We start from the raw sequence: 17,048 nt of genomic DNA on the forward strand, positions 1-17,048 counted from the left end.
CTTGAGCCCCCAGATGTTGTTGGACTACAACTTCCAGAATCCCCAGCCACAACAGCCATGTCTGGGGATTCTGGGAGTTGTAGTCCAACAACATCTGGGGGCCCAAGGTTAAGAAACCCTGCCCCAGATGATTCCTCAACAGTGGTGGGATACACGGACTGCACTCCCACATGATCCATGCTGCTGCATGCATGCTGCAGCATGTCCACGCTGCTACATGTCCCGGCCTCCACATAACCCACAATGCACCGCACCACAAGCACAGTGCATTGGGAGATACCCCCATGAGATGGGCGCTCTACTTGCCCATCTCTGTGTGCACATACACACACACAATCCTGCTGCTGGCGTTAAGGGTGTTGAGCACTTAACTCTTAAGCTCAGCTAAATGCCAGGGTTCAAAGTGGAGTTTGGTGGGCAGGCAGTTTCAGTATCCGTGCGGACCCCGATGCTGCACACAAGCGGCCTAACCCAGGCTGTGCTGACCTAGCCTGGGTTTGGCTGCTTGTGAGAACAGACTTCAAGTATTCTCAAACTTGGGTCCCCAGATGCTGTTGGACCACAACTACTATCATCCCCTGGGGGATGATCGCTGGGGATGATGGGAGTTGTAGTCCAACAACACCTGGGGACCCAGGTTTGAGAACACCTGCATAAAGATCATTTGCTACTACTAGCTTTTCTCCTTCTTCTCCATTGTAAACATTGGTCTTTTTGGAAAGAGAAATCACAGTTCATTGATAACCGTCTACTTGCTACATCTGTATAGGCTTGCTTGGGAGCTTTCTACTTTCTCATTAAAACATGAAAAAAAAAATTTTTCCCACAAACACTCACCAGACCTGCTCCAGATTCTCTACAAATGTTTCCTCCCTTCACCTTCAGAGCTGGAAAATGCAGACTTTCCTAATCTAGGTCATTCTTTGTTTCTTTTTCATCCTTTTCATTAAGTTTTCTTTGACCTTCCTGCTCTATACATTATTGCTCTGAGAGCAGCTAGATTTTTTTCAACTCCCCGATTGTTGCTCTGCATGTGTGTGTCAGCTGGGAAATAGGATGTATAATAAACTAGGACTGTTCATTCTTTAATTACTTTTATGATAGTCCTGTTTTTAAAGGATTTCATAGCAATGCACATCTTACTAGCCTTCTTCTCATGCTCTCCCATGAGGGCTACTTCTCCATGCAGGGGCGTAGCAAGGTTGGAGTGGGCCCAGAGACAAGATTTTAAAATGCCCCCCCCCCCATCACTGAAGCTCAGCTCATGAAGTAAATAAATCTTAAATGAGGCTGAATAGTGGCAACCAAAAGCAAAAAAAAATTTTTAAGGTTTTGTAAATTGTGGACAATGCAAGTCATTTAATGGTACTAGAGAAAGCCATACTGTTCTGGTAGCTCCAGGTCTTAACACTCACATCAATTTCGGAGGAGGAATACAACTCAAGGAAGCCCGGGCGGGTGCGCCGCTGGGTGAGTCAGTCATATGACTTGCCTCTGGGGGGCCTCCCAAGGCAGTGGGCCCCAGACAACTGTCTCCCCTTGCCCTATTATAGTTACGCCCCTGTCTCCATGAGTGGCAGGCTCCCCTAAACCTCTTGACCTGGTTCAGCACGGGTGGTTGCAACTTTTTATATTCTCCAGACAAAGGAAAGGTTATGTTTTTGGTAATATTGGCTACTGGTCTATACAATGATAGCTCCCATATGGGTTTCTTACAATCCTATCGATACAGATCTTATATTGACTAGAACAGGAGTTCTCAAACTTGGGCCCCCAGATAATGCTGCACTACAGCTCCCATCATCCTCAGCCACAATGCTGTGGCTGAGGATGTTGGGAGTTGTACTCCAACAACACCTGGGGACCCAAGTTTGAGAATCCCTGGACTAGAAGCTAACGCAACAGGAAGCAGGAAGGGTTTACAGAAAACAACTTAACTGAGGAACCCAACTGAAATGCATCCTCTTGCATCCCCAGCTGAAGAGCTTACTCAAGATTTGTTAGGGTTTGTTGTCCGTTCTTACTAAACTGTCCCTAAACCTACTTTGTGGATGTTTGTTGACATTCAGCTACATGCCATATGAGAAATTTGTGTTCAGTTTCACATGAAATTGAAATCCTCGTGTAGCAGCACAACACAAAAAGATCAAGCCATTGTCAGTTATGCAGGCTTAGTGGCAGAAATAAGGGAAATACAACACTGAGGGCATTTGTGTCTTTGGTGGGGAATTTTACATCACTTCATAAGAAGAGCCCAGCTGGCTCAGACCAAAGGTCCTTCTAGTTCAGCATGCTGCTTCCTACAGTGGCCAACCAGATGCTTAGAGGAAGCTCACAAGCAGAACGTGAAGGCAATAACCCATGATGGCTCCCTAGCAACTATTATCCTGTGGCCTACTGCCAGGGGTAACCCTTCCACGAAGCAAAGTGAGGCAATCTCCTCACAAAGTGGATTGCTGGGGCATCCACAGGGCTGCAAAATGCCCCTGATGCCACCATTTTAACAGCTCTTTGGGACCAACCTGGCCTTTGCAAGTTTTGCAAGGAATGCCTCTCCTCACACTCCTTGCAAAGCTTGCAAGAAGCACAAGGAGATAACCTTTGCTGCTCCCCATTCCCATGCCACTTTCAAAGCTTGCAAGGGTTGGTTTTGAAAGGGGCTGGCTCCCATTGGACCTTGGGACACCCCTGCAGACTGCCTCTGGACAAAGAAAGTTCATATAACTATCATGGCTAAGAAGTCACTGGTAGTCTCCCCTCCATGAACTTGGCCAACCCCCTTTATTCATTTCCTCCTTAACATGCCCCAGTAAAATAACCAGCGCTGTTGACTGCCAGACTATCTAATTAAACATGCATATCTTCATCTGTCAGTGGATTCATCTTGCAGGAGGCTGCTCCCTAGCAATATGCTCTCAGAATTCAAAATAACAGCTTTCCTGCCTCATCCAGTCAAAGATCAAGCACTAGTGCAGATTATTAAGCAAACACTCAGCCATTAGTGTTATTATTTGGGGGATATGTTTAACCAGAAAAGAAGCGCTTGCAGGGAATTGATGAGACAGCTAAAGCTTTCTGTGTCCCATTATACACCATGCGATTCCAATAATCTCTTTCCTGAATGAAGATTACCCTGTCTGGGCAAGTGAAATATCATCTGTGTAAATTAAAAACAAACCTTCCATTCCACAGGGTAGCAAACCCACACTGAGCGCTCTTGTGCAAACACCTGTGTCCCAGACACTACCTGCTAGACAGGGGAGAGGGAGCCAAAGCCAGGGTTTTCTTCAAATACACAGCAGAGTCATGAATATTTTATGAAGATTCTAGGAAAATATTTTGCAAGGGCTGCTGTCTAGACTTCTTCAAACTCTCTGCACATTCCATCCCAGAATATGCTGTCTTTTCCTTGAACTCACCCACCAACAACATTTGGTACCATTAGCATCACTCTGTCAAATATAATATCGGGTGACAGATAGTGAGCAAATGCAGGCTGGGCAAGAGAATAAGATAGCAGGTCTGGGTTTCTGTTTGAATGGCTGAAGTGTGCAGTTCTAATACTGCATTCTCTAATGGAGTTTTTAATTCTTTGACCTGACATAGAGTTTTTAATCCTTTGATGATCCAAACCTCTTTCCCCTATATTTACATCCTCAGCTGCTATTTGGGGAGCGCGGGGAGAAGACAAACATTCCGTGAACAATGAAATGCCTGTGTAACATTTAGTTTCCCCCTTGGTTGATTTCCTTTTTATAGTTTTCAGGAATACAATTTGTTTCTTTGATACATTGCTGGCTGAAGGCTAGGACATCATCTGTCACAATGGGGAAAGGGAAATCCAGTCATTAGCTAAGCAATGGGATGCCAGCCAGCTGAATGAGATGCACTGTTGAAAAGCTGGCAACCCATTTGTTCATAGACGAAAATAATTGGAATGGAGTGTGGGGAGGCTGCAGAATAAAACACTCTCCTGGAAAAGGAAGTCAAGCTAGAGATAATTCTCTGTTCCAAGGACCCTCACAAATCTACAATATTAATGGAGGAAATGGGCTCATTAGTCTGTGAAAAAGTTGTGGCTTTTAGCCTAGCAAATGAAATAATCTTTAATGGAATAATACCTGCAAACTGGAGAACCTAGATGGCAGATGGGTACACAATGGAAAAGAAAGCACAGTGTGTAGAGAACTGTATGAAGCTGTAGGTTCAACTGCCTTCTTGGCCCATGGCAAATGAAACTGCCAAATGGGTGGTTCAGGTGACAGATACAGTAGATAACATAGAGAATTAGCTCTCTCCGAACTGACAGCCTTGGACACCCCAAGCCTTCAAACCCTGTTATTGCCCACCCCTTTCCATCGTAAATACAGTGAGGGAAATAAGTATTTGATCCCCTCCTGATTTTGTCCGTTTGCCCTCTGACACAGAAATGACCAGGCTGTAATTGGAATGGTAGGTTTATTGTAGCTGTGAGAGACAGAATAACAACAAACCAACCCTCAAAAGCCCAGTGCCCAAAAGTCAGCGATGGATTTGCATTGTAGTGAGGGAAATAAGTATTCGATCCCTTCACAAAAGATGTCTTAGTACTTGGTGGCAAAACCCTTGTTGGCAATCACAGAGGTCAGACGTTTCTTGTAGTTGGCCACCAGGTTTGCACACAACCCAGGAGGGATGTTGTCCCACGCCTCTTGCAGATCCTCTCCAAGTCAGAAAGGTTTCGAGGCTGATGTTTGGCAACCCGAACCTTCAGCTCCCTCCACAGATTTTCTATGGGATTAAGGTCTGGAGACTGGCTGGGCCACTCCAGGACCTTCATGTGCTTCTTCTTCAGCCACTCCTTTGTTGCCTTGGCTGTGTGTTTTGGGTCATTGTCATGCTGGAATACCCATCCACGACCCATTCTCAATGCCCTGGCTGAGGGAAGGAGGTGATCACCCAAGATCTGATGGTACATGGTCCCGTCCATCGTCCCTTCGATGCGGTGAAGGTGTCCTGTCCCCTTAGCAGAAAAACACCCCCAAAGCATAATGTGTCCATCTCCATGTTTGACGGTGGGGATGGTGTTCTTGGGCTCATAGGCAGCATTCCTCCTCCTCCACACACAGCGAGTTGAGTTGATGCCAAAGAGCTCGATTTTGCTCTCATCTGACCACAACACTTTCGCCCAGTTCTCCTCTGGATCATTCAGATGTGCATTGGCAAACTGCAGACGGGCCTGTACATGTGCTGCCTTGAGCAGGGGGACCTTGCGGGCACTGCAAGATTTCAGTCCTTTATGGCGTAGTGTGTTACCAATTGTTTTCTTGGTGACTATGGTTCTAGCTGCCCTGAGATCATTGACAAGTTCCCCCCGTGTAGTTCTGGGCTGCTTTGTCACCGTTCTCATGATCATTGCAACTCCACGAGGTGAGATCTTGCATGGAGCCCCAGACCGAGGAAGATTGACAGTTATTTTGTATTTCTTCCATTTGCGAGTTATCGTGCCAACTGTAGTCACCTTCTCACCAAGCTGCTTGGCGATAGTCTTGTAGCCCAGTCCAGCCTTGTGCAGGTCTACAACCTTGTCCCTGACATCCTTCGACAGCTCTTTGGTCTTCGGCATGATGGTGAGTTTGGAAGCTGAGTGATTGCTTGCTTCTATGGACAGGTGTCTTTTATACAGGTACTGTAACAAGCTGGGATTAGGAGCACTCCCTTACAGAGGGTGTTCCTCATCTCAGCTCGTTACCTGCATATAGTGAAAAGACACCTGGGAGCCTGAAATCTTGCTGGTTGATAGGGGATCGAATACTTATTTCCCTCACTACAATGCAAATCCATCGCTGACTTTTGGGCACTGGGCTTTTGAGGGTTTGTTTGTTGTTATTCTGTCTCTCACAGCTACAATAAACCTACCATTCCAATTATAGCCTGGTCATTTCTGTGTCAGAGGGCAAACGGACAAAATCAGCAGGGGATCAAATACTTATTTCCCTCAGTGTATATCCATCATCTTTCTTTTAAGCCAGATGTCCATTTCCAAATGACCAGTATAATTTCCATCCAGATATAAAAATCAAAGCATGGAAGCGTATCCTTTCTGTTGCCTATTATTGTGCTATAATAAAGGAAACAACATCTCAAGAGTGGCCTTATCAAAACACACCAGTGGCAGAAAAGTTAACTTGAATTGCCAAGTTGCATTTTTCTCCTGTTTCTCATGAAAGAGAAACCGTAACACTACAGGTGAAACTCGGAAAATTAGAATATCGTGCAAAAGTCCATTAATTTCAGTAATGCAAAGGTGAAACTGATATATGAGACAGACGCGTTACATGCAAAGCGAGATAAGTCAAGCCTTAATTTGTTATAATTGTGATGATCATGGCGTACAGCTCATGAAAACCCCAAATCCACAATCTCAGAAAATTAGAATATTACATGGAACCAAGAAGACAAGGATTGAAGAATAGAACAATATCGGACCTCTGAAAAGTATACAGTATACTGTGCTTGATTGGCCAGCAAACTCGCCTGACCTGACCCCATAGAGAATCTATGGGGCATTGCCAAGAGAAGGATGAGAGACATGAGACCAAACAATGCAGAATTGCTGAAGGCCGCTAATGAAGCATCCTGGTCTTCCATAATACCTCATCAGTGCCACAGGCTGATAGCATCCATGCCACGCCGCATTGAGGCAGTAATTGCTGCAAAAGGGGCCCAAACCAAGTACTGAATACATATGCATGCTTATACTTTTCAGAGGTCCAATATTGTTCTATTCTTCAATCCTTGTCTTCTTGGTTCCATGTAATATTCTAATTTTCTGGGATTGTGGATTTGGGGTTTTCATGAGCTGTACGCCATGATCATCACAATTATAACAAATTAAGGCTTGGCTTATCTTGCTTTGCATGTAATGCGTCTGTCTCATATATCAGTTTCATCTTTTAATTTGCATTACTGAAATTAATGGACTTTTGCACGATATTCTAATTTTCCGAGTTTCACCTGTAGGAGAAATTCAGAACAAGCCACTCCATGCTAAGAGCAAATCAGAAGACATTACCTTTACTTGAACTACACTCTTTCAAACTTCCAATACTTTGTAATCTGTTGTTTAATCTATTTTAGAAGCTACTGACCTCAAGAATAGTAGCACCATTCCATCCCAGAAGCCCAGCAACATTTTATTCTTTGAATACAACATTTTTAAGCAGGAGAGGGAATCCACTTACCCGTTTGCAGTCGAATAGGGACTTCTCATTGGCCAGAGAGCTGAAAGGTAATGTCTGGAAAACAGAATGTGATAAGATCTTTTAAACCTGCTCTTGGGACATTTTTATTCACCAAGATGTGGTTATTACCAAGAACAGCCAAAAGGCAGCCAGAAGTTGTGCCAGAGAGTCAGATAACCTACCAGAGCCAAGTAGGAAGCCCCTTTAAAGACTTTCCTGTCTAGGAAAGCCCAGTGGTAAGTCTGGGTGAGCAGGATTCAGTACCCTGGAAGTTGCTCCAACTAGTGGTTCTGGTAGCTCACCATACTGGAGAGCACACACAGAGCCAAATATTCCTGTTTCGAGCTATGGTGCCTCCTGAGACCGAGCACAAAAGTACTTAAGATTAGGGATGTACAAATAGATTTGGGTGATTTGAGTGATTCAAATCTGAATTGAATCGCCCCTTAAAAGGGCAAATTGATTTGAATTAAATCAAATTTTTGAAATTTGATTAGAATTTTATTTGAGAGCCATTTGGCACCTTTTAAAAACCATTGGTTTATCAAAAGAGGGCCGAATCAATTTGAATTTGAATTCAAATCAAATTTTCAGACCAGAATCAAATTTGATTTGAATTCAAAATGAATTTTTGGAATTTGATTCAAATTTGAAACAGATCAAAAAAATTCATTTCGTGCACATCTTTACTTAAGATCCAACAAATAAAGCAAAAGGTCAAGGTTCCAGGGACAGAAATCACAGTGGTTTTTATTTTCAAGGAGGGGGAGCCTCATTCTCATGCAGGTTCATGGCCCCAACATTCTACCACTCACACAAACAGACCAAGCAGGAATTTTTAGTGCAAGTCAACCACTGTGTATCATCAGAACAGGCTGTTTGCCTAGTATAATCTAGCAGAGTATTTTACTTTGGTAAAATACATCACACAATACTTCAAAAGCATGTGCATCATTTAGCTTCTCATCTGTTGATGACTCACAGTTGAAAATGCAAACTTCCTGGAAAAGAGAATGCTAGAATCAGATGGACCCTGATCTAATCTGGTGCAAGGTATTTATGAAGCAAGAAGTGGAAGCCACAATTGTGTACAGAGGCCTCATGTGGTTCTCAGCAAGGTTACAGGCTGAAACATTTCCCTGGCAGTGAAGAGATCCCAGATACTGGAGTGGCTCTGCCCACCCAGGCCGGCCATTGGCTCTCCCAAACCAGAAGGGTTATAAAAGCTTCCTGTTAATGCTAGGACGTTGTCTTGGCAATGGTGGTGTTCCCTGGCTCATTCAGATTCCTGACTTGTTCTCTGGATCAACTCTCAAAGTCAAGGAGGGTTGATCCAAAGAGTCTGAATGAGCCAGAAAATACCACCATTGCCAAGACAAAGTCCTAGCATGAACAGGAAGTCTATATAACCCTTCTAGTTTGGGAGAACCAATGGTCACCCTGGGTCTTGGCTCCTGCATGCTCTTTGCTCCTACATGATGGCTAACTACAGCACAGCCCTGACATGCAACAGAGTCATCTGATTTTCTTACAACTGGTATGTATGTAGGTAGGTAGGTATGGATGGATGGATTGCTTGACTGATTGATTAAGTGCCATCAGGTCGGTGTCGACTTTTAGGGACCACATAGATAGATTCTCTCCAGGATGATCTGTCTTCAACTTGGCCTTTAAGGTCTCTCAGTGGTGCATCCATTGCAGTTATAATCGAGTCCATCCTCCTTGCTGCTGGTCATCCTCTTCTTCTCTTTCCTTCAACTTTCCCCAGCATTATGGACTTCTCAAGGGAGTTGGGTCTTCGCATAATGTGTCTGAAGTATGATAGTTTGAGTCTGGTCATTTGTGTCTCGAGTGAAAATTCTGGATTGATTTTTTCTATGATCATTTGTTTGTTTTCCTGGCTGTCCGTTGTATCCTCAAAAGTCTTCTCTAGCACCAAAGTTCAAAAACGTAAAGCCTTTTTCTATCTTGCTTCTTCAGAATCCAGCTTTCTCATCCATAGAGTGTCACATGGAAAACCATTGTCCAAACAATTGTAATCTTTGTAGGTATAGACATGTCATGGCATCTAAATATCCTTTCCAAGACCTTCATTGCAATCCTACCTAGTCTGCGGCATATTTCTTTATATCCCACCTTAAAATAATTTTTTTAAAAAAATCCCAAGGCAGCTAACAAGAGTTAAAATACAATATACAAATATATCACGTTAAACATAATCTATCTATCTGTCTATCTATCTATCTATCTATCTATCTATCTATCTATCTATTTAAAATCCCATATTGCAACCAAGAGAGAGAGGAATAAATTAAATATTCATAGCAGCAACCCAGCACAGCAGACAGATCCCAAAAGTGCAAGAGAACAGAACTCTCGCCAACTCATCCAACCAGGTCTCTGTCACACATACCAGGTTGGCATGCTCATCTAAAAAAAGATAATGGATGAGTAGTGTTTTCAGATCTACTGATCAGGAATTAAGCAGGAAGACCTCCTTGATGGAGCATCACCACAGCACCCCAAGATGTCAGGGTTGTGCCGGAAAGGAGGGCCAACACTTATTGTCCGATGCCCCTGGAATGACCTGCTCTACTCCTGCCAACATATCTCCCCTTGCCCACCACTCTACAAATAAAGGCTCCCAGAATGCCCACACCCTGCTCTCCCAGGTACATCCTCAAACTATCATAATGTTAACCACAAAACACAATTCAACCACCTAAGCACAACCCTTCTAGTTCTGCCCCCTAGGCCTATAATGTTGCCACATTCAGCAAGGAAGATTCTTTTAGGTCACGAAAATGCAATTATGCTTTCATAAAAGCTTGATAAACCTCAGGACCCAATACACCACCACCCTAAGAGGGAGGAGAGCTGATCTTGTGGTAGCAAGCATGACTTGTCCCCTTAGCTAAGCAGGGTCCACCCTGGTTGTATATGAAAGGGAGACTGCATGTGTGAGCACTGGAAGATATTCCTCTCAGGGGATGGAGCTGCTCTGGGAAGAGCATCTAGGTTTCAAGTTCCCTCCCTGGCATCTCCAAGATAGGGCTGAGAGAGATTCCTGCCTGCAACCTTGGAGAAGCCACTGTCAGTCTGTGAAGACAATACTGAGCTAGATAGACCAATGGTCTGACTCAGTATATGTCAGCTTCCTATGTTCCTATGTAACATCAATTGGCAGTCCCACTGCCCCTTTCAGCAACAGCAGAATCACGTGTGACCATTAGGAGTTGCCTCCTTTGGCAGCAACCCCATGGGTAGCAACCAATCTACCCAGATGGCTCTTTGTAAAAACAAACAAACAAACAAACAAACAAACAAAACCAGCCACTCACCCCCAGGAAATGACCAAAAGACCTGGTGAGGCAGTCCAATAGGGGCTGCAGTCACATGATTGGTGTCAGATGGTCCTCTACTATACCAAGGCCTCTCTCACAGCACAAGTTCCAGGACAAAGATGGGAAAGCCTCCAGAGCAGATGTTACAGTGCTGGGGAGGATTTGACTGCTCCTCCAGTTCCATACTCAGTGTGGTGCAGTGGTTAGAGTGCTGGAATAGGACCGAGGAGACCTAACCCCATTCAGCCATGATACTTGCTGGGTAGCTCTGGGCCAGTCACTTCTCTCTCAGCCTAACCTACTTCACAGGGTTGTTGTGAGGAGAAACTTAAGTATGTAGCACACCGCTCTGGGCTCCTTGGAGGAAGAGCGGAATATAAATGTAATAATAATAATAATAATAATAATAATAATAATAATGGAAGAGGAATGCTACAAGTCCATCAAACAGCAGAGGAGGAGAAAAGAGGCCTTGAAGAATATATAAAGGACTGTGAAGAAGATGCACTTCAAATGGTCAATAATGAGAAACTATTAAGCACCAATGAAACAAAGCAGGCCTACAAGAAAGAACAAGTCAAGAACTGAGCAGAAAAATGGAAAGATAAGCCACTGCATGGTCAATATTTGCACAATATAAGTGGAAAATCAGGCATCACCAAGACCTGGCAATGGCTTAAGAATGGCAACTTGAAGAAAGAAACTGAGGATCTAATATTGGTTGCACAAGAACAGGCACTAAGAACAAATGCAATAAGAGCAAAAGTTGAAAAATCAACAACAAACAGCAAGTGCCGCCTTTGTAAAGAGGCAGATGAAACAGTAGACCACCTAATCAGCTGTTGTAAAAAGATCGCACAGACTGACTACAAACAAAGGCATGACAAGGTAGCAGGGATGATACACTGGAACATCTGCAAAAAATACAAGCTACCTGTAGCCAAAAATTGGTGGGACCATAAAATTGAAAAAGTTGTAGAAAATGAAGATGCAAAAATATTATGGGACTTCCAACTACAAACAGACAAACATCTGCCACACAATACACCAGATATAACTGTAGTCGAGAAGAAAGAAAAACAAGTCAAAATAATCGACATAGCAATACCAGGGGATAGCAGAATAGAAGAAAAAGAAATAGAAAAAATAACAAAATACAAAGATCTCCAAATTGAAATTGAAAGGCTGTGGCAGAAGAAGACCCAAATAATCCCAGTGGTAATTGGCGCCCTGGGTGCAGTTCCAAAAGACCTTGAAGAGCACCGCAACACCATAGGGGCCACAGAAATCACCATCAGCCAATTACAAAAAGCAACTTTACTGGGAACAGCCTATATTCTGCGACGATATCTATAATAATAACAGCAACAACACTGATAATAAAATTCAGCCATCCCAGATCCTTGGGAAGGACTCGATGTCTGGATAAAACAAACCAGTCAATAACACCTGTCTGACCGTGTAAACAAGAAATAATAATAATATATAAGATATAGTATTTATATATCTTCTCTCTCTCTCTCTCTCTCTCTCTCTCTCTCTCTCTCTCTCTCTCTCTCTCTATATATATATATATACTATATAAGATTTGTATTCTGGCATTCTTTCCCATGTTTCCCGTGCTCTTCTCTTTATCTGTATCATATACTAGGAAGCTATTAAATAGACCAAAGTGGGGTGGGGGTTGCGGGGAAGGTGGAAACAAAAGCCAGAGAAAAAGGAGATGTCTGTGGAGGCCTTGTTGCAAGAAAATATCTCCATGGATTGTGCTTCAGGCTGCCATTTCTATGGCTCAGACCTCAGTCTCAGTCACAGCCCACATTTTCAGTGAAGGTTGTCTAAAGGAGATTTGAAACACTCGTGAGGTCAGTTCTTTCCATGTCTTCATTCCAAGGATGCACTGCTTTTTCACATTAAGCCCATGCTAACAGCTCCATGCACATTCAAGTGAAAGCAAGGCCACACAGGTAAAGTGCTATTTACAAACCACCAAAAAGCACTCTTGCAAAACAGCCTGCAGGAGGCAATCCGCTGAATGAGCACACAATCAAAGCAACTGTAAATGGTTTGGCTTTGACACAGAAAACACTGATGCACTGCTCTAAACAACATCTGACAAGCATTACAATAGCAATCTCTCTGTCTTACTGATGCCTAGAATCAAACTTAGCACTGAGAACCTGAGCACAGACCAGTCTAGCAGTTCTGATGTACTCCCATGAGCTTGCTTGAAATCTCAAGGAGATTTATGTAAACTGAGACTGTCACCAGTGCTTCAATAATGAGAGCAGTTCTCTGCACATTTATGCACACAGACCTGTCTCTAACATTTAAGTGAACAAGGTGTGTGTTCATTGGAGTTTTGGATAAGAGTGGCCATCATCAACAGTCAGCCACCCAAAGAAGCTCAGGAGCAGAAAGGAGTTAACTCCCCAGACTGATCCTCACCATGACCTGGCTACAGTTTAGGGCAATATGGACCTGGAGGCAGAAAGAGCCAAGTAACACCTGGTCTAGGGAGTATGAGAGGGATTTATGCCACTCAGGAGCAAAGGAGAGTGTAGAAGATGAAGGCTCAGAAGGCCAATATGTGTCAAGTACATACTCCCTTCTCTGAGGAAAGGCAGGATGCCTCCTTGTCTTAAGGAGGCAATTATTAGACCACTTCTGAAGAAGCCTGCCCTGGATCTCTCAGTGTTGAGCAACTATAGGCCTGTCTCCAACCTTTCATGGCTGGGCAAGGTAATTGAGAGGGTGGTGCTCTCCCAGCTCCAGACAATATTGGAGGAAACTGATTATCTAGACCCATTTCAGGCTGGCTTTCGGATGGGCTATGGGGTGGAGACTGCCTTGGTTGGCCTGATGGATAATCTCCGATTGGGAATCAACAGAGGAAGTGTGACTCTGTTGGTCCTTTTGGACCTCTCGGTGGCTTTCGATACTATAAACCACAGTATCCTTCTAGATCGTCTGAGGGGGTTGGGAGTGGGGGGCACTGCTTTTCAGTGGTTCCACTCCTACCTTTTGGGCAGATTCCAGATGGTGTCCCTTGGAGACTGTTCTTCTAAATCTGGACTTTTGTGCGGTGTGCCTCAGGGCCCTGTATTATCTCCAATGTTTGTTTGTTTAACCTATTTTATACCGCCCAAAACTCACATCTCTGGATGGTTTACAACAAGCAAACAAACAAAAAGTTAAAACAAATGACAACAAAAACTTAAAACAGTAGTTAAAAGAACATAAATGATATAGTAAAAGTTAAAACATTACAACTCAAATTCTAAAACAACATTTTAAAACAATGCTAAAACTGTTGTAAAAATGCAACTTCTGTATATGTTATTTGGTGCAGGGTGTTATCAGAATGCTGATGACAACCAAATCTATTTCTCCATGTCAACATCATCAAGAGAGGGCATAACCTCCCTAAATGCCTGCCTGGAGACAGTGATGGGCTGGATGAGAGATAACAAACTGAGACGGAATCCAGATAAGACGGAGGTACTCATTGTGCGGGGTCAAAACTCGGGAGATGAGTTTGGTCTGCCTGTTCTGGAGGGGGTCACATTTCCCCAGAAAGAACAGGTAAGCAATCTGGGGGTGCTTCTGGATCCAAGCCTCTTCCTGGTGTCCCAGATTGAGGCAGTGGCCAGAAGTGCCTTCTATCAGCTTTGGCTGATATGCCAGCTGTGTCCGTATCTTGAAATAAATGACCTCAGAACAGTGGTACATATGCTGGTCACCTCCAGACTGGATTACTGCAATGCACTCTATGTGGTACTGCCTTTGTATGTAATCCGGAAACTACAGTTGGACTAGAATGTGGCAGCCAGGTTAGTCTCTGGGTCATCTCAGAGAGATCCAGGGGCGTAGCAAGGTTGGAGTGGGCCCAGAGACAAGATTTTAAAATGCACCCCCCTCACTGAAGTTCAGCTCATGAAGTAAAGAAATCTTAAATGAGGCTGAATAGTGGTAGCAAAAAGCGTGTATACACACACACACACACACACACACATATAAATTTATTTATTTGATTTCTATACCACCCTTCCAAAAATGGCTCAAAAAGCATACACACACACACACACACACACACACACACACATATATACATATATAAATTTATTTATTTGATTTCTATACCACCCTTCCAAAAATGGCTCAGGGTGGTTTACAGAGAGAATTAATTAATAAATAAGATGGATCCCTGTCCCCTAAGGGCTCACTATCTATCTATCTATCTATCTATCTATCTATCTATCTATCTATCTATCTATATGCCACAATAGAACATCATCCTAAATTATTTTTAATTGTGGACGATGCAAGTCATTTAATGGCACTAGAGAAAGACATGCTGTCCTGGTAGCGCCAGGTCTTAACACTCACATCAGTTTCGGAGGATGAATACAACTGAAGGAAGCCCGGGCAGGTGCGTGGCTGGGGAAGTCAGTCATGTGACTTGCCTCTGGGGGGACCCCAAGGCAGTGGGCCCCCAGACAACTGTCTCCCCTTGCCCTATTAGAGTTACGCCCCTGGAGAGATCATATTATTCTTGTATTGAAAGAGCTACACTGGATGCCGATAAGTTTCTGGGCAAAATATAAGGTGCTGGTTATAACCTATAAAGCCCTAAACGGCTTGGGCCCTGCCTATTTAAGAGAACATCTTCGTCATGAACCCCACTGCCCATTGAGATCACCAGGAGAGGTCCATTGGCAGTTGCCACCAGCTCATCTGGTGGCTACTCAGGGATGGGCCTTCTCCATTGCTGCCCGAAAGCTTTGGAACACGCTCCCTGCTGAAATAAGAGCCTCCCCATCTCTGACAACTTTAAAAAAGTCTTTAAAGACACATCTGTTCACCCAGGCTTTCAATTAGATACTATTTTGATAGTTTTAACATTGTTTTAAAATATTATTTTCAAAAAAATTAAATTGCTGTAATGTTTTAACTTTCTGTTATCATTTATTTTGTTATAACTAATGTTGCTTATTTTGCTTCGTTGTAAACCACCCAGAGACGTAAGATTTGGGTGGCATAAAAATATGTTAATTAATTAATTAAATAAACAAACAAACAAATGAAATCACTTCAACTTCACTAGCTAGCCTTAGACAAGCTGCTATTCATTCTCTTAATTTCAGCCCCTCTATCTGCATTATGGAGATAATTACTTTACAGTACCTCTTTGGTAGGGCTGTAAGGATTATTGACAGAAATGGGAAACACCCTGAACTCTGGACATGTGTTTATAAAAGCAAAGAGTTATTTGGATCATCGCTGTCGGGGCTAAGCCGGGGCAGCAAAACCAGGACCAGGAGAGCCGAGCCACCAGTAAGGGCTCAGCCCAGTAGCCAGAGGCTGAGCCAAGCGGACAGTCAGGAATCAGGAGATAAACTGGTAGCCTAACATCAGGAACACACCAGAACTCAAGCCAAGCAGAGAGCTCAAGAAAGCAGGCTGGAACCAAACATACAAGAACAAGGGAACCTTGATATAGAGGCAAAACCTGCCTCAGACGGGAAGCCTTTTATACTCTTCCCGCTGTAGGGGAAGCCAATGGGAGATCCCACAGAACAGAGCTTGCCCTGAGGCTAAAGGCTTAGGAACCTGCTGCAGTGCAGCAAGCTGCCACAAGGGGCAGCAACATGCAGAGCCTCAGACCAGGCAGCAAATGACAATAGCCCGTAAACACAAATGTGACGATGAATATTTACATAGCTACCTTCTACTGAGCTGGACCACTGCTCTGTCTAGACCCGTATTTACTCTGGCTAGAAATGGCTCTCCAGGAACTCAGATGGAGACTTTTCCAATTACTTGATACCTGACATTGTTTTAACTAAAGATATCAGAGATTGAATCTGGGACCTTCTGCATGCGAAGGAAATGCTCTACCACTGAGCTATGCCCCCTCCACATTTTCCTAAGACCTAGTAATACTGAAAATATTAATCATGGGAGAACTAACAAAATGCGCCATAGGATTTATATCACTAACAGCTATCATCTGCCTTCCATTTAGTTAATGAACATTTGGAGAACTGTCAGACAATTACAGAGAAAGCGAATTGGCTAAAATACAAACCATCAAAAAGATTGCATCCCCTTACTTCTTCATTTAATGCTAAACACATCTAATCACTCCACTGAATTGCAGGACAATATTTACTCAGCAGAGGATCATGTGAATTCAAGAGGCAATTTGGATTTCAGAATGAGAATCAAAACTTTGAAATCTTCTATTAAAATAAAAAATCACTTGTATCCAGGGCCAGTCCAAGACGTTTTGACACTTGAAACAGAAAATCTAAATGGCACCCGCTGCCCCATAATCCCTACCAGATTTTTACACATCTTGAATGAAACTTGCATGAAATTTCAATGGAGTTTGCACAAAACGTCCTGGTGGATTGTGCCCCATTGATCAGAATTGCTTGTTATCTGCCACTACAGCTAGAACTTTTTAAGCATACAA

The 17,048-nt window shown here is 43.4% G+C and overlaps 1 protein-coding gene across 1 annotated transcript in view; it reads right to left on the reverse strand.

The window, feature by feature from the left end:
- RASGEF1B (RasGEF domain family member 1B) overlaps positions 1–17,048 on the reverse strand; it is a 370,827-nt gene that overhangs the window by 292,347 nt on the left and 61,432 nt on the right. The window contains exon 3 of the mRNA XM_053258588.1: positions 7,224–7,277. Within this exon, the coding sequence (XP_053114563.1) occupies positions 7,224–7,277 (54 nt within the window). The remainder of the gene's footprint in view (positions 1–7,223; positions 7,278–17,048) is intronic.

This window comes from Hemicordylus capensis, chromosome 5 (assembly GCF_027244095.1).
Source record: "Hemicordylus capensis ecotype Gifberg chromosome 5, rHemCap1.1.pri, whole genome shotgun sequence".
Classification (NCBI taxonomy): Eukaryota; Metazoa; Chordata; class Lepidosauria; order Squamata; family Cordylidae; genus Hemicordylus; species Hemicordylus capensis.